General features: G+C 50.3%; 1 protein-coding gene, 1 long non-coding RNA gene and 1 other non-coding gene across 3 annotated transcripts; 1 reads left to right on the top strand and 2 right to left on the bottom strand.

The window, feature by feature from the left end:
* Nucleotides 1-123: 123 nt before the first annotated feature.
* On the bottom strand, nucleotides 124-17990 carry LOC114674121 (uncharacterized). Its single transcript, XR_003725109.2, has 3 exons — nucleotides 17645-17990; nucleotides 5919-6218; nucleotides 124-1472 (listed from the first exon to the last, which is right to left on the bottom strand). It is a non-coding gene; the product is annotated as an uncharacterized LOC114674121 (long non-coding RNA).
* LOC144336776 (uncharacterized) lies at nucleotides 16122-17611 on the bottom strand. Its single transcript, XM_077978022.1, has 2 exons — nucleotides 17555-17611; nucleotides 16122-17345 (listed from the first exon to the last, which is right to left on the bottom strand). The coding sequence occupies exons 1-2, from the start codon at nucleotides 17609-17611 to the stop codon at nucleotides 16443-16445; spliced, it is 960 nt and encodes a 319-aa protein (XP_077834148.1). The 3' UTR covers nucleotides 16122-16442.
* On the top strand, nucleotides 17106-17189 carry MIR150 (microRNA mir-150). Its single transcript, NR_032422.1, has one exon. It is a non-coding gene; the product is annotated as a microRNA mir-150 (primary transcript).
* Nucleotides 17991-18137: the final 147 nt, after the last annotated feature.

Below are 18137 nucleotides of genomic sequence, written 5' to 3'. Positions count from 1 at the left end.
CTGACCTCGTGATCCGCCCGTCTTGGCCTCCCGAAGTGCTGGGATTACAGGCTTGAGCCACCGCGCCCGGCCAATAGTGTTTTATGTAATACACTTGTGCTGAAGTTTTCTGATGAACCATGGTAGCTACAAAACCTTTTATTTGAAAGAACAAGTGTAATACACAGGGGGGCAGCAAGCAACTTTCTATTACCAGTAATATACTTACAATGAGGGTTTTAAATTTTTATAGCTGGAAACTATTTTGTAAGCGAAGACCTAGGATCAAACCTGTGTTAAACCTGTACAGGGACATGTATCAACTTTGTCATGTTCTAAGCAGGTTAGTTTTGTCACTGGGTCTTAAAAGCTTTTTCTTAGCGAGTAACAGTATTTTTTTAATAACAGAAGTTTTTCAGAGCCAGATGCTTGAACTTGGAGCATCTGTTTGGGGAAAGAGTTAAAGTAAAGTTATCTTGAGGCATTCACTCTTTTGCTTCTCAAGGCCATTGGTCTCTTACTTTTTTAATTTTTTTTTTTTTTTGAGATGGAGTCTCACTCTGTTGCCCAGGCTGGAGTGCAGTGGTATGGTCTTGGCTCACTGCAAAGTCCACCTCCCAGGTTCAGGTGATTCTCCTGCCTCAGCCTCCTGAGTAGCTGGGATTACAGGCACCTGCCACCACGCCCAGCTAATATTTTCTACTTCTAGTAGAGACGGGGTTTCGCCATGTTAGTCAGGCTGGTTTCAAACTCCTGACCTTGTGATCCGCCCACCTCGGCCTCCCAAAGCACTGGGATTACAGGCGTGAGCCACCGCACCCGGCCGGTCTCTTATGTTAGCCTTTTTATAAACATAACATGAAGAAACATCTAGGCTGCCAGCAATGTTTTCAGCCAACTGAGCAAATAGGTTTTTTCTGGTTTTGCTAAAGGAGGAGGTTCTGGTAACTTCTGGTTTGTATGTTTAAAGAATGACTGCAAGACTCGGAATTGTGCTGGGCTGAACAGGTCTGGGTTTCCTAAGTGGTACGTGTACAGTGGGGACACCTCATCTAGGTGTTTCTTCTAGCATGGTTATGGGGGGTAACAACAACAAAACCATGTACAGCATATTCATATCCAGCAAGGACAAAAGAGGTCCTTACCTGGGAAAAAGGTTGAATACAGTGACAGAACAATAGGAAAGCAGTATTGCAGGAAAACTATTAAGATTTTTAACTACATTTACTTGTTTGATGAGTCCTCAAGCTTCGGTCGTGCATAGACTAGTCAGCTGCCGGTGTGTGACTAGAGCAGGGCTTGTTGTCTCCTCAAGCTGCAGCCGTATGTAGACTGGTCAGCCTCCGGAGTGACCAGAACAGGGCTATCATCCTCAGCAGCAGCTTGGTCTCGTCTCAGGATCAACCGGGTTGGATGATCTGCATCCTGCTGGCTGGTGCACTTGTCCTGAGCTGCCGGTGTTAACTGACTGTGGTGGATCCAAGACACAACACCTGCAAGGTTAACAGCAGTGGGAGTGGACAAGGTTACAGTATAGGGCCCATCCTATATGGGTCCTAGAAAAATTAGATTTTGGCCGGGCGCGGTGGCTCAAGCCTGTAATCCCAGCACTTTGGGAGGCCGAGACGGGCGGATCACGAGGTCGGGAGATCGAGACCATCCTGGCTAACACGGTGAAACCCCGTCTCTAGTAAAAAATACAAAAAAAAAAATAGCCGGGCGAGGTGGCGGGTGCCTGTAGTCCCAGCTACTCGGGAGGCTGAGGCAGGAGAATGGCGTAAACCCGGGAGGCGGAGCTTGCAGTGAGCCGAGATCCGGCCACTGCACTCCAGTCTCGGCGACAGAGCAAGACTCCGTCTCAAAAAAAAAAAAAAAAAAAAAGAAAAATTAGATTTTACTGTAAACTGAGTCACTAGATTTAAAAGGGTGTCAGGCTTATAGGCATTTTCATGTATTTAATTATGAACACTTTGTATGGCTTTTTTTTTTTTTTTTTTTTTGAGACGGAGTCTCGTTCTGTCACCCAGGCTGGAGTGCAGTGGCTGGATCTCAGCTCACTGCAAGCTCCGCCTCCCGGGTTCACGCCATTCTCCTGCCTCAGCCTCCCGAGTAGCTGGGACTACAGGCGCCCACCACCTCGCCCGGCTAGTTTTTTGTATTTTTTTAGTAGAGACGGGGTTTCACCGTGTTAGCCAGGATGGTCTCGATCTCCCGACCTCGTGATCCGCCCGTCTCGGCCTCCCAAAGTGCTGGGATTACAGGCTTGAGCCACAGCGCCCGGCCCACTGTATGGCTATTTTTAAAACCTGCATTTGCGGCTGGGCGTGGTGGCTCACGCCTGTAATCCCAGCACTTCGGGAGGCCAAGGCGGGTGGATCTCTAGGTCAGGAGTTCAAGACTAGCCTGGCCAAGATGGTGAAACTCCGTCTCTACTAAAACTACAAAAATTAGCTGGGTGTGGTGGCAGGCACCTGTAATCCCAGCTACTCAGGAGGCTGAGGCAGGAAAATTGCTTTGAACCTTGGTGGCAGAGGTTACAGTGAGCCAAGATTGCCCCACTGCACTCCAGCCTGGGCGACAGAGTGAGACTCTGTCTCAGAAAACAAAAACAAACCGAAAAACCTGCATTTGCTTTCTTAAGGTTAATTTCTTTAGTTTCTGGAGGTCACCTTTAATTTGACCTATGATTTGAGGGTGACCGACCGAACAAAATCTTATAGGGCAAATACCTAGTTTGTTTGGTGGGGGTGCAGCTGACTCGGAGAAGGACCATAGGCAAAAACCTGATTTTATTTTAAATGAGCAAACAAGCACTAGTATGTACCGATAGCCTCCAGCACGGGGCAGTTCTGTAAAGTCCATAAGCAAGTTTTCACAAGGTATGGCTCTTTTTACTGTCTAAGTTTCTTAGAGGAGGGGTTCTTCTCCCCCCGCCCCCCCTTTGTAACTGTATTTAGTGGCTCAGCCTTCAGTGAGAAATTGGAATCCAGATACGGCAGAATCTTGCTGCTTTTAACTTCTAATGTGACCATGGGCTCCTGGGAGCCTCATGAGAAGGGCGTAGTCTGCCCTAGTCTTTACATTCTTCAGCTCCTGTCAGTCTGATCAGATCAGTATTTGGTTCCTCCAAGGTGCGGCAGCCCTTGGCAGATGGCCTCTTTGTCTTGCCGCCTTGGCCATTTCCTTTATTGCCTTTTTGAACATTTACCCTTCTAGTGTCTTTTCTTTTTGCATCTCGCACATTAATCTCTCTCCAGCCTGTCCGGCTCTTGAATCCTTGCCTAACTTGACTTCTTTCATATCTACATCCACGTCCACGTCCTCTCACATTGCTACTTTCTCTTTTATTACACTTACTCTTAGTCTTTCTTTTTCTTTTGCTCTTTCCCAGTTTTGTTCCTTGGTCACAGTCAACATACACCTTGGTGGCCACTTTTATAGACTGGATGATATTCATGCCTGCAGCTTCTGCTTGATGTTACCCTGGGCTTGCTTTACAAATGAAGTATTCACTATATACTGATTTTCAGCAGCCTTAGGGTTAAATGGGGTGTAAAGCCAGAATGCTTTATAGAGTCTCTTATAAAACTGAGTTAGGCTCTTGTCAGCTCCTCGAAGCATTCCTGGAATTTTTTTTTTTATTACTTGCTTTTTTCTACCAACTCTTAGCCTCTGCAGAAGTGCTTCTCAGTACCTCTGCGAACGCTGATGCCGAGTTGCATTCTCTGGGTGTTTTTTCCCCCTTTTTCCTACAGTTTAACAGGCTCTTTTCTTTATATAATTCTCCATGCACTTGGAGGGTGAAACAGGCATACTGAGAGTCAGTGTCAGTGTTTACAGTCTTACCTTTACTGAGTTCTAAGGCCCGAATTAAAGCAATGAGCTCAGCTTAACGACAGTGTCCAGGGTTACCACCGCATATTCTGCACATCTCTTTCCTTGTGGGTTGATGAAGCTGTTCCCGTCCACGAATAGCTCCTAGTCTACTGATGCCCAAGACTGGTCCCGGAGGTCAGGTCTGCTAGAGTAAACTTGAGTCCAACACCTCTACACAGTCATGCTCGACAGGGCTCTAGCTGTCGGGAGCAAGGTGGTGGGTTCAGGGTGTTTCCAGTTTAGTAGATCAATGGTTGAAAGGGGCTGATAGATGAAAGTCTGTTGCTCCCACGGATGTGGGCCTGGTCATTATAATAGACAGGTCCTCACATCTCCCTGAGAGGCATTTGCATAGCTTGAGCAAGACCAGATCTGAGACGGCCCACTTGGCTATCTTGACTTCCTTCCTTGGCCTCTCGAGGCTCCGATCCTCCCCTTCGAGGTGAGACCTGGGGCGTGTTAGCTCCTGAATCTCGTTTCTGAGGGGGCTGTTTGCCTTGGTAAAGCGGGGCAGTAGGCTGGGACATATGGAGAAAGAATTTCTATGATCTCTGGCGGCTCCTGCAAAACTGGCTTCTCTTGCTGTTTCTGGGACTCCGTTTTTAACTCTGTGTCTGCTGGTGAAGCTGCTCTTACTTTTACTTTTGGCTTTTTTGCAATAAGCTGTTAAACAGGGCTAAATTTATGCTGGTTTTGTCTGTGTTATATTTAACCATGAGTCAATACAAAAGGAACTTGATCTAGGTACACTGGCTGTCCTCCGACCCTGTCACCACCTTAAATACATGGCCAATTGTTCCTTGTCTATAGTTCCTTCGAAGGGCCATCCAACACCAAAAGAGGGCAGTTCTTTTTTTTTTTTTTTTTTTTTTGAGACGGAGTCTCACGCTGTTGCCCAGGCTGGAGTGCAGTGGCGCGATCTCGGCTCACTGCAAGCTCCGCCTCCTGGGTTCACGCCATTCTCCTGCCTCAGCCTCCTGAGTAGCTAGGACTACAGGCGCCCGCCACCGCACCCGGCTAATTTTTTGTATTTTTAGTAGAGACGGGGTTTCACTGTGGTCTCGATCTCCTGACCTTGTGATCCGCCTGCCTCGGCCTCCCAAAGTGCTGGGATTACAGGCTTAAGCCACCGCGCCCGGCCGGGCAGTTCTAATTCACACAGATCATAACCTCTAAGGGGTTAACTTAACTCTATAATCTCCTGCAAAACCTTTCTTTTTTTTTTTTTTTTTTTTTTTTTTTGAGACGGAGTCTCGCTCTGTCGCCCGGGCTGGAGTGCAGTGGCCGGATCTCAGCTCACTGCAAGCTCCGCCTCCCGGGTTTACGCCATTCTCCTGCCTCAGCCTCCCGAATAGCTGGGACTACAGGCGCCCGCCACCTCGCCCGGCTAGTTTTTTTTTGTATTTTTTTTAGTAGAGACGGGGTTTCACCGTGTTAGCCAGGATGGTCTCGATCTCCTGACCTCGTGATCCGCCCGCCTCGGCCTCCCAGAGTGCTGGGATTACAGGCTTGAGCCACCGCGCCCGGCCAAAACCTTTCTTAAGGTTCTGTAACATGCATTTTAATAGAGTAAGTTTTGATGATTTGATGACTTTCCTTTTTTCTTTTTGAAATGTTTTAACACAGTTCCTAGCCGAGTGGGCTTACTTTGTGTCTGACCTATTTTTCTCTTGAGACAAAACAACATTCACACTACAAGAAGGAAAGGGTAAAAGGTCATTTACTCATCTAATTCACACTAAATCAAAATCAAAGCTAAAACCAAGTGTTGTTAAAGGCACACCTGTTCGTCAAGCAATTTAAGCCAAGTCAAAATCAGAACCAAAACCGAAGTGCCAATAAAGGCACGCCTGTTTATCAAGCAATTCAAGTCAAGTCAAAATCAAAACTAAAACCAAAGTATCAGGCAATTAATTCAAGTCAAGTCAAAAACAAAAAACAAAGTATCAAGCAATTAAGTCAAGTCAAAAACAAAAACCAAAGTGCCGGTACAGGCATGCGGTGGGTGATCAGGCCACGCTTCCACTCAAATGGAGTGGGCGAGTTCCAAAGACCAGTCTTACCAAGTTTCAGATGTCCGGACTTAAAGGGCCAGTTCCTTCCCGGTGTTCAGCCACTGTGTTGATCCTCCACAGGGGCCTGCTGTGCACTGCTCTGAAGAGGTAAATGCCTCCACCGGGGCAAATGCCTACCCGGGAGTGCTCTCAGGATCCGCATCGCTCAAGCTGGCCAGAGTCCCCCGCAGGGATGCTCTACAGGGCAGGCATAAGCTGCCTAAGGGGCTGCCTCGACCGTCCTTTAATCACCTCGCTTCCCGGTCAGGGAACCAAGAAATGTAGCAGGACAAGCCGCAGACAAAACTCCTCAAGACACCAGATTAAAGAAGGAAGAGGTTTTTTATTTGGCCCGGAACGTCAGCCGACTCGCATCTTTTTTTTTTTTTTTTTTTCTTTGAGATGGAGTCTTGCTCTGTCGCCCAGGCTGGAGTGCAGTGGCGCGATCTCGGCTCACTGCAAGCTCCGCTTCCCGGGTTCACACCATTCTCCTGCCTCAGCCTCCCGTGTAGCTGGGACTACAGGCGCCCACCACCATGCCTGCCTAATTTTTTTTTTGTATTTTTAGTAGAGACGGGGTTTCACCGTGTTAGCCAGGATGGTCTCGATCTCCTGACCTTGTGATCCACCCGCCTCGGACTCCCAAAGTGCTGGGATTACAGGCGTGAGCCACCGCACATGGCAGACTTGCGTCTTAAGAGCCAAGCTCCCCGAAAAAGAAATACTTGGTCTTTTTAAAGGCTTACAACTTTAGGGGGTCCACGTGAAAGGGTCGTGATAAATTGAGCAAGCGTGGGAAACGTGACTGGGGCCTACATGCGTCAGCTAACAGAACAAAAAGTTTTACAATGCTTTTTTTTTCATACAGTGTCTGGGATTTACAGATAACACACGTAGTTTAGGCCAGGGGTTGATGTTATTATTATTACTTTTTTTAACTCCTAGGGCCGGGTGGCGTGCCAAGGTTGTCTGGCTATTTATCTTACTTTTGTTTCTCTCTCTCTTTCCTCCTGTCTTGTGAACTAGGCAAGGTCGGGGGAGGAGGGCAGCAGGAGTAGTAGTGGTCTCCTTCCTTAGTTGGAGTGAGCTGAGATTGCACCGCTGCACTCCAGCCTGGTGACAGACCGAGACTCCGTCTCAAAAAAAAAAAAAAAAAAAAAAAAAAATTCCTTCTGCTAGGACTTCAGTGACCACATGGTCCCCATACACTGCTGCCTCATTTGATGTCCCTTCAGGCACCAGCCCCCGCCCACACTCCTGCTACAAAGCTTCCCATACACTTGTTTCATTGTGGTAAAATATTCAAAATATTTACCCTTACTGTCATTTAACACGTTTACAATGCTGTGCAACTGTCACCTCTATCGAGTTCCAGAGGTTTTTTATCAGCTGAAACAGAAGGTCTGTCTCCGTTAAGCAGCCCCTGCTGCCGGCCCCCAGCAACCATTCATCTGCTTTCTGTCTCAATAGATTTGCCTATTCTGCACATTTTGTAGAAATTGAATCATATCATATGAAGTCCTTTCCCTTCCCTTCCCTTCCCTTCCCCTCCCTCCCTCCCTCCCTCCCTTCCTTCCTTCCTTCCTTCCTTCCTTCCTTCCTTCCTTCCTTCCTTCCTTCCTTCCTTCCTTCCCCCTTTCCTTTCCTTTCCTTTTCCTTTCCTTTTCTGACAGGGTCTGGGTGTGTCACCCAGGCTGGAATGCCATGGAGCGACGATCATGGCTCATTGCAGCCTCAACCTCCCAGGCTCAAGCACTCCACCTGCCTCAGCCTCTCAAGTAGCTGGAATTACAGGCACCTGCCACCAGGCCCAACTAATTTTTGTATTTTTGCGGGGATAGCGTCTTGCTGCGTTGCCCAGGTTGGTCTCGAACTGCTGGGCTCAAAACAGCCTCCCACCTTGGCCTCCCAAAGTGCTGGGATGACAGGTGTGAGGCCACCTGTCATCACTGGCCTGTTTTCAGCTTTATTGGGCATACACCTGTGAGTGGAGCGGCTGGGTCAGGGAGTGTATTAGTTCAGGTTCTCTAGAGAAACAGAAGCCACAGAATGTGTATATGCATACACAGCAAGAGATTCATTTTAGGAACTGGCTCCCAGGATTAGTGGACGTTTAGCTGGTTCAGAGTCTGATGGGGGGGCCAGGTGTGGTGGCACATGCCTGTCATTCCAGCACTTTGGGAGGCCAAGTTGGGAGGATCACTTGAGTCCAGAAGTTTGGGATCAACCTGGCCAACATAGGGAGACCCTGTCTCTATTTAAAAAAAATTTTTTTAAGGTGGGGTGCGGTGGCTCAAGCCTGTAATTCCAGCACTTTGGGAGGCCAAGGTGGGCGGATCACGAGGTCAGGAGATCGAGACCATCCTGGGTAACACAGTGAAACCCCATCTCTATTAAAAATACAAAAAAAAGGCCGGGCGCGGTGGCTCAAGCCTATAATCCCAGCACTTTGGGAGGCCAAGACGGGCGGATCACGAGGTCAGGAGATCAAGACCATCCTGGCTAACACGGTGAAACCCCATCTCTACTAAAAAAATACAAAAAACTAGCCGGGCGAGGTGGCGGGCGCCTGTAGTCCCAGCTACTCGGGAGGCTGAGGCAGGAGAATGGCGTAAACCTGGGAGGTGGAGCTTGCAGTGAGCGGAGATCCGGCCACTGCACTCCAGCCTGGGTGACACAGCGAGACTCCATCTCAAAAAAAAAAAAAAAAAAAAAAAAAAAATACAAAAAAAAATTAGGGCCGGGCGCGGTGGCTCAAGCCTGTAATCCCAGCACTTTGGGAGGCCGAGACGGGCGGATCACGAGGTCGGGAGATCGAGACCATCCTGGCTAACATGGTGAAACCCCGTCTCTACTAAAAAATACAAAAAACTAGCTGGGCGAGGTGGCGGGCGCCTGTAGTCCCAGCTACTCGGGAGGCTGAGGCAGGAGAATGGCGTAAACCTGGGAGGCAGAGCTTGCAGTGAGCTGAGATCCGGCCACTGCACTCCAGCCTGGGCGGCAGAGCGAGACTCCGTCTCAAAAAAAAAAAAAAAAAAAAAATTAGGCGGGCATGGTGGCGGGTGCCTGTAGTCCTAGCTACTCGGGAGGCTGAGGCAGGAGAATGGCATGAACCTGGGAGGTGGAGCTTGCAGTGAGCCGAGATCATGCCACTGCACTCCAGCCTGGGCGACAGAGCGAGACTGCGTCTCAGAAAAAACAAAACAACAAAAAAAGTCTCTGTTCTCCTTGTCTGGAATGTGTTCATTTTTCTGATTCTCCCTGTGTCCTACTAGAAGATCCAGTGACACCCACGCCGAGGTCCACTCCTAAGAGACAGAGGGAACCTGCTTTAACTTCTTAAGAATCCTAATTACAGCATCCTCAGCTCTTCCCCAAAATGCCCTGAGGCACCTGCCCTGCCCTTAGCTGTCCCTTCTAGTTTCCTTGGGATCCTGTAATGTCTTCAGGATACTGTTCCAGCAGCCCCTGGGCCCCCTTTTTTTTTTTTTTTTTTAAGACGGAGTCTCGCTTTGTCACCCAGGCTGGAGTGCAGTGGCGTGATCTCGGCTCACTTCAAGCTCCGCCTTCACTGGGCCCCATTCTAAGGTTCCTTGGACCCTGACAGAGTCCTCAATGCCCTGTTATGGTGTCCCTCAGGAGCCTGCTATGCTTTTCCTGGAAGTCTGACTACCATCACTGTGGGGTCCTCTATAACCCAGCCTTAGCTCTCATGTCCCCAGGGCCCTGCTGTAACATTACCATGACAATTGTAAAGCTCCTTGGACCACCTATGATACTCACAGGTCTTGTGTCCTTTTTTTTTTTTTTTTTTTTTTTTAGATGGAGTCTGGCTCTGTCGCCCAGGCTGGAGGGCAGTGGTGTGATCTCAGCTCACTGCAACCTCCGCCTCCTGGGTTCAAGTGATTCTCCTGCCTCAGCCTCCCAAGTAGCTGGGATTACAGGTGCCCACCACCACGCCCAGCTAATTTTTGTATTTTTAGTAGAGACGGTGTTTCAACCATATTGGCCAGGCTGGTCTCAAACTCCTGACCTCGTGATCCGTCTGCCTCGGCCTCCCAAAGTGCTGGGATTACAGGCATGAGCCACCGTGCCCAGCTGTTTTGTGTTCTTTCTGGAGGCTCCAGGGAAGAATCAGTGTTTTTGCCTTTCCCAGGTTCTAGAGGCTACCAGCATTCCTTGGCTCGTGGCCCACTCCTCCATCTTCAAGGCCAGCAGTATGGCATCTTCTCCCCTTTCTGACCCTTATGTTGGTCCTCACGTCTTCTCTCTCTGACACCAACCCGCCTGCCTCCCTCTCCAAAGGAGTCCTGTGATTGTGTTTAGGGCCACTTGGATAATCCAAGATCATCTCCCCATCTAAACTTAACCTAATCACATCACAAAGTCCTTTTTTCCCATATAAGGCCATAGTCAGAGGTTTTGGGGGATGAGGGCATGGACATCTTTGAGGCCATGATTCAGCCGGCCATGGTCATCTGGAGTGTCTTTCCTTGCCCCATTCTGATCTCCTCTCCTTGCTGTTATAATGGCCTGGGACTTTAGCCAGGAGGCCTGCCAGGAGTCTGCCTAGACATTCCTCATCATAGCCTTCCTTCCTGCCATGGAAGAAAAAGGCCTCAGTCAAGGTTGCAGTGAGCCATGATTGCATTACTGCACTCCAGCCTGGATGACTGAGCGAGACCCTAAAGAAAAATAAAAAGAAAAAGGCCTCAAGGCCCCTTAGTGCCACCTGGGAAACCCTTCCAGATGCCCTGGGGTCCTGCGATGTCTCCGGAGCCCATTTATAGCATCAGCTGGCTGACTTGCATCAGATCCTCAGGGTTCTGCTCTAGTGAGCCCTGACTACACCGTTTCCTTCCCTGGGATCCTGCTCTCATGTCCCCAGGGACCTATTAGAACCCTCTTAGACTGTCACCCGGGCTCCCCCAGAACAGCTATAATGTCCTGAGGGCTCCACTATAATGCAATAGAAAGCTCCCAGGCCGGGGGCGGTGGCTCACGCCTGTAATCCCAGCACTTTGGGAGGCCGAGGCGGGTGGATCACTTTAGGTCAGGAGTTCGAGACCAGCCTGGCCAACATGGCGAAACACCGTCTCTATGATGCAAAAGTTCACCGGGCGTGGTGGCACATGCCTGTAATCCCAGCTACTAGGGAGGCTGAGGCAGGAGAATCACTTGAACCTGGGAGGTGGAGGTTGCAGTGAGCTGAGATCGTGCCATTGTACTCCAGCCCGGGCAACAAGAGCAGAACTCCATCTCAAAAAAAAAAAAAAAAAAAAAAAAAAAGATGGTTCAAGCAGAGCACTCACCAGGTGCTGGTCCCTTCTGATCCACTCCTTAGACTGCAGAAGGAGCTGGCCTTAAAGTCAGCCCTGGCCCCTGCCTCTGTGCCTACAGTGGCCCCAGGCAACTTTGAATTGTGCACTCTGAGCCATCCTAACCTCTGCCCCTCCTCTCCACCCCTACACAATAGTGCCCCCTACTGACCTGGGGGGAAATCACGCACTGAGTTCAAAACCAAAACCTGACTGTTCCAGCTACACCTGTCCCAGGCAAAGGTTCTTTATCTGGAAAATGGGGAGGATAATTGTGTCTTTATATTAGGGTGGTGCAAAAGTAATTGTGGTTTCTGCCATTAAAACCTCAATTGCAGGCTGCGCGCAGTGGCTCACGCCTATAATCCCAGCACTTTGGGAGGCTGAGGCGGGTGGATCACCCGAGGTCAGGAGTTTGAGACCAGCCTGGCCAACATGGCACAACCCCATCTGTACTACAAATACAAAAATTAGCCAGACGTGGTGGCACATGCCTGTAATCTCAGCTACTAGGGAGGCTGAGGCAGGATAATCACTTGAACCTGGGAGGTGGAGGTTGCAGTGAGCTGAGATCGTGCCACTACACTCCAGCCTGGGCAACAGAGTGAGACTCAAAAACAAACAAACAAAAAACCACAATTGCTTTTGCACCAACCTACTATTTCATTAGAAGCTTCAGCAGGCCAAAGGCTCCACATGGGGCACACAGGGCATCCGTAGTAGCCCTGGTTCCTGTTAACGCCCCCACTCCCCAGCCAGGCTGGGCCCCCAGGGATCCCACTGGATTGCAGGCTCTGACACCAGGCCCTGGCTGGAGCTGTCTTGCTCACTCTTGCACCCATCCCTGGGGAACAGCACAATAAATATTTGTAGAATGAATGCCCCGGGAAGGCTTGATGTGCTCCTAAAACTCATGTAGAACATCCTTGGTGTTCTGCTAGAATGTTCTAGCTAAATTTATACTGGCCTCTGAAACATCTATAAGTCTTTTATTTTTACATTTTTGCTTGAGACAGGGTCTCACTCTGTCACCCAGGCTGGAATGCAGTGGTATGATAATAGCTCACTGCAGCCTCGACCTCCCAGGTTGAAGCGGACCTCCCAGGTTGAAGCGATCCTCCCACCTCAGCCTCCCAAGTAGCTGGTACTACAGGTATGTACCACCACACTTGGCTGATTTTTAATTTTTTTTTGTAGAGATGGGGGTCTTCCTATGTTGTCTAGGCTGGTCTCAAACTGCTGGGCTCAACAGAGCCTCCCATCTTGGCATCCCAAAGTTCTGGGATTGCAGGGTGAGCCACTGCGCCTGGCCTGTCTTGCTATATGTAATAGAGCCAGGACTTACTACAGTGTTAGACCGAGGAATTTCCTGCTGGGCTCAGGGCAGTGCTGACACTTGGCAGTGGGCCTGCTTAACTATTCCTGGAACACACTCCAATTCAATTTCCAGACTCCACTCACACACCTTGGGACTAGTTCAATGAGCTCAGGTGCCTGCTACATAAATAACATTTTTTTTTTTTTTGAAACGGAGTCTCGCTGTGTCACCAGGCTGGAGCGCAGTTGTGCAATCTTGTCGCACTGCAACCTTCGCCTCCCGGGTTCAAGCGATTCTCCTGCCGCAGCCTCCCGAGTAGCTAGGACTACAAGCACATGCCACCATGCCCAGCTAAATTTTGTATTTTTATTAAAACCGGGTTTCACCACGTTGGCCAGGATGGTCTTGATCTCCTGACCTTGTGATTCGCCCGCCTCGGCCTCCCAAAGTGCTGGGATTACAGGCGTGAGCCACTGCGTCTGGCCGATAACATATTTTATATTATATAATTACAAATACAGCCATGGGCCGGCTATAATATACCTGAGTATTGCAACCATATAATATCAGCAGGGCCTGTTACAGGAGCCCAAGGTCTTACTTAGTATTCTAATAGCCCACAGGAGGCTGCAGCAATGACACCCATCTGGCTCTAATATCGTAGGTGCAGGGCTGCAATACAAGATAACCGAGACCTGCCCTGTTTTCACACGGTAGGTCTGATGCCTGTCTTTTTATTTTTTTGCTTTGAGATAGGGTCTGACTCTGTCACCCAGGCTGGAGTGCAGTGGTGTCATCCTAGCCTGCTATAGATTCGGACCTCTGGGCTTAAGTGATCCTCCTGCCTCAGCCTCCTGAATAGCTGGGACTACAGACCCAACTGAATTTTTTTTTTTTTTTTTTTTTTTTGGAGATGGGGTCTCACTCTGTCACCCAGGCTGCAGTGCAGTGGCATGATCTCATCTCACTGCAACCTCCGCCTCCTGGGTTCAAGCGATTCTCCTGCCTCAGCCTCCCGAATAGCTGGGACTAACACGTCTGGCTAATGTTAATATTTATAGTAGAGATGGTGTTTCACCATATTGACCAGGCTGGTTTCGAACTCCTGACCTCGTGATCTGCCTTGGCCTCCCAAAGTGCTGGGATTACAGGTATGAGCCACCGCGCCTGGCCTAATTATTATTATTATTATTGTTTTAGTAGAGACAGGAGTCTCCCTATGTTGCTCAGGCTGGTCTCTAACTTCTGGCTCAAGCGATCCTCCTGCCCTGGCTTCCCTAAGTATTGGGATTACAGGTGTGAGCCACAGCACCTGGCCTGACCGCTATCATTATAAACCCAGAACCCTACTATAAAAGCTAACTTTCCGGCCGGGCGCGGTGGCTCAAGCCTGTAATCCCAGCACTTTGGGAGGCCGAGACGGGCAGATCACAAGGTCAGGAGATCGAGACCATCCTGGCTAACACGGCGAAACCCCGTCTCTACTAAAAACACAAAAAATTAGCCGGGCGAGGTGGCGGCGCCTGTAGTCCCAGCTACTCGGGAGGCTGAGGCAGGAGAATGGCGTGAACCCGGGAGGCGGAGCTTGCAGTGAGCTGAGATCCGGCCACTGTACTCCAGCCTGGGCGACAGAGCGAGACTCCGTCTCAAAAAAAAAAAAAAAAGGCCGGGCGCAGTGGCTCAAGCCTGTAATCCCAGCACTTTGGGAGGCCGAGACGGGCGGATCACGAGGTCGGGAGATCGAGACCATCCTGGTTAACACGGTGAAACCCCGTCTCTACTAAAAAATACAAAAAACTAGCCGGGCGAGGTGGCGGGCGCCTGTAGTCCCAGCTACTCGGGAGGCTGAGGCAGGAGAATGGCGTGAACCCGGGAGGCGGAGCTTGCAGTGAGCTGAGATCCGGCCACTGCACTCCAGCCTGGGCGGCAGAGCGAGACTCCGTCTCAAAAAAAAAAAAAAAAAAAAAGCTAACTTTCCTGTGAAAAGGCAATGCCATTGAGGCCCCCTATAGATATTCGACAGAATATTCTAGAAACATGCTAAAACAGACTCAACATCCCGTGACAAACTACCAGGGCTTGCTGTAATGGAGCCAGGATTCTGCAATCATACAATAAATATTAAAACAAAAACCACAGGTCCATTACAGCAAGGGCTGCCTGCCAGAGGCCCTGGTCCTTAAGCCTGACCAAGGGGCCTCAGGGGATGCTGTAACATGACACTATGGGGCCTTTCTCCAACAGCAGGCCGAGGGCCCCCCGCATTGTTACTTTCCAGTGTACACTTAATCAGGACGGTTCTATCCCATTATCACACATGAGCATTGTTTTTTTTTTGTTTTTTTTTTTTTTGAGACTGAGTCGCCCTCTGTTGCCCAGGTGGAGTGCAATCTCGGCTCACTGCAACCTCCACCTCCCGGGTTCAAGTGATTCTCCTGCCTCAGCCTCCTGAGTAGCTGGGACTACAGGTGCACGCTATCACACCGGCTAACTTTTGTATTTTTAGCAGAGACATGGTTTCGCCACATTGGCCAGGGTGGTCTTAAACTCCTGACCTCAAGTAATCCGCCTGCCTCGACCTTACGAAGTGCTGGGATTACAGCCATGAGCCACGGGACCCGGCACACATGAGCATATTGATCCTCCCAATAGGGCAGGGAGGCAAGAAGCCATTTAACAGATTAGGAAACTGAGGCTCTGTGGTGGAGGAGTGGGTCTCTTTTCCAAGGCCACACACGGCCAGGGAGCTGCAGGGCCAGAAGTTGGAACAGAGCCTCGGTGGGTCTCTGTTGCATCTGGGGCCTCTGGCTCAGCTTTACTGCTTCCAGTTATTGAGCCCCTGAAGCCTAGGGGTCAAGGTCCGCCCAGTGAAAATGTGGCAACTTCACATCATTAATTCCCTTCACGACCATCCATTTTTCCATCAATCAGGAAGGACACTGGTGTTGAGGCGGACGTACGTTATCAAGGACAGTAACCACCATGGCTTCTGAAGTTTTGCCAAAACCTCAGATGCGTGGCCTTCTGGCCAAGCATCTGTGACTTCATATTGTTGAAGCATTATGGTATCCCTGGGGGCTGCAGCTTTCTATACGTTTGCTGTAGCTGAACCAAAAAAGAAGGCATATGCAGATTTCTACAGAAATGATGATTCCATGAAAGATTTTGAGATGAGGAAGGCTGGTGTGTGTGTGTATATATATATATATATATATATATATATATATATATATATATATATATATATATATTTTTTTTTTTTTTTTTTTTTTTTTTTTTTGAGATGGAGTCTCACTATGCTGCACAGACTAGAGTGCAGTGGTGCGATCTCAGCTCACTGCAACCTCTACTGCCCGGGTTCAAGTGATTTTCCTGCCTCAACCTACGGAGTAGCTGGGATTAAAGGTGCCTGCCACCATGCCCAGCTAATTTTTGTAGAGATGGGGTTTCACCATCTTGGTCAGGCTGGTCTTGAACTCCTGACCTCGTGATCCACCCACCTTGGCCTCCCAAAGTGCTGGGATTACAAGCATGAGACACTGCACCTGGCTGGAAGGCTGGTATCTTTCAGAGTGCAATTATCTTGGAATATAAAGAATTTCTTCAGGTTGAATTACTTAGAAGTTTGTCACTGACTTGTTCCTGAACTATGACACACGAATATCTGGGCTAAGAAATAGTTTCTCTTGGCCGGGCATGGTGGCTCATGCCTGTAATCCCAGCACTTTGGGAGGCCAACACAGGTGGATCATGAGGTCAGGAGTTTGAGACTAGCCTGGCCAACATGGTGAAAAATTTACTAAAATTTTTCTCTACTAAAAATTTAAAAATTAGCTTGGTGTGGTGGCGCACGTCTGTAAACCCTGCTACTCAGGAGATGGAGGCAGGAGAATGGCTTTAACCTGGGAGGCGGAGGTTGCGATGAGCCAAGATTGTGCCATTGCACTCCAGCCTGGGCGACAGAGCAAGATTCTGCCTCAAAAACAAAATAAAATTTAAAAATGAAAAGAACCTATAGTCCTTATCCCCACTCTTCAGGTGCAAGGCCTGTCGAGGGGTTCCAGGGGGTCTTTTAAACTTGGTCTTTGCATCCACCAGGCCCAGCAGAGGTCCCTCCCCAGCACACACTCTGACCCCAGCACACAACCTGACGCAATGGGGTGCCAAGGAGACGCCCCAACAATCGAGGAGGAAACCAGGGAGCCGGGCTGTTGTTGTAAACACAGCCGCCCCACCCGAACGGAAACACCTGCGGCCGAGGGGAGGGGGCCGTGACCTCCCATCCCCCTCTGGGTCTCCGTCCCCTCCCTCTGGAGTCCACACTCCCCCTTTGCCCCTCTCTGGATCTCTACTGCCCCCAGCATAGGGTGGGGTGGGTGTGCAGTTTCTGCGACTCAGGGCGGCGTCCCCCCAACCTGTCCCTGCCCCTTCCTGCCCTCTTTGATGCGGCCCCACTTCCTCTGGCAGGAACCCCCGCCCTCCCTGGACCTGGGTATAAGGCAGGGACTGGGCCCACGGGGAGACGGCGTCCCCGAGACAGCAGCGGCAGCGGCGGCTCCTCTCCCCATGGCCCTGTCTCCCAACCCTTGTACCAGTGCTGGGCTCAGACCCTGGTACAGGCCTGGGGGACAGGGACCTGGGGACCCCGGCACCAGCAGGCCCGAAAGAGGTCAGCAAGCATTCAGACCTCCCTTCCCTGTACCCCCATCTCTGCTGCTGCTTTGATGCAGGTCTCTCCCCTTTGGGTCCCACAGACCCTCTGGTGTGCTCCTGCCTTGCTGCCCCCCCACCCCACGCCTGTCATCCCACCTCTGTGATGCGCAAAGTGCACCTGTTTCTATCGTACCTGCCTCTCCCGGTGGTCTCTGTGCTCTCCCCAGCTCTGCAAAACCCTTCCTCCCCATGTGCCACAACCCTGGGCCACCGTGTCTGTCCCGCCCTGTTCCTCCCAAGGCCCCCATCTCTGTGGCCCCTGGGTGTTGGGCCATCTCCGGGCGCTTCCTACTCACTTCCTTCCCAGCAGCCTGGGCCCCGGTGCCACTGAGCGGGCTCCAGGGCAGCGTCATGATGCCACTTGCCCACACCACCAATCTCCTTACTTCGATTTTGAGACAGCCGGTGCAAAGGAAGTTTCTAGAATCTGAGATCTGGAACTCAGCTACTCACTGGGACTCCAGGTGGAGGACTTGGCCTCTCCCAGGTAACTTTCCTCATATGCAAATAGGCATGGTGCCCAACTAGGAGTGGGTGGTGGGTGCATGGGGCCCCCTCCTTGGCTATAAGCAAGGATAGGAAGCCCAGGCTTAAGTCAAGAGCTTTACAGTTCACAGCCAGACAACAGGGACTCAGCACATCGCACTCTACTTGGGTGAGCCCATGCCCACAGCAGGCGGGCTGCAGCTTCCCCTCATCCCCACCCGAGGTGGTCAGGAAAGAGACAGACCAGGGCCTGGAGGACCCAGGGGCCTCCGCCCTCACTCACTTCCTCCCCAGAGACCGGAGGGGGCGGGAGGACAGCACACCAGGTAATCAGCCTTATTCAGACACCAAAAAGGTGACGCGGGAGGACAGCACACCAGGTAATCAGCCTTA

Source organism: Macaca mulatta, chromosome 19 (genome assembly GCF_049350105.2).
Source record: "Macaca mulatta isolate MMU2019108-1 chromosome 19, T2T-MMU8v2.0, whole genome shotgun sequence".
Lineage (NCBI taxonomy): Eukaryota > Metazoa > Chordata > Mammalia > Primates > Cercopithecidae > Macaca > Macaca mulatta.
This window is presented reverse-complemented; position numbering and strand designations above follow the sequence as displayed.

Coding starts and splice junctions, on each gene's coding strand:
- LOC144336776 (XM_077978022.1), bottom strand. CDS start 17,611: ATGACGCTGCCCTGGAGCCCGCTCAGTGGCACCGGGGCCCAGGCTGCT. Junction 17,346..17,554: donor CCCAGGCTGCTGGGAAGGAA/GTGAGTAGGAAG, acceptor GAGGTGGGATGA/CAGGCGTGGGGTGGGGGGGC.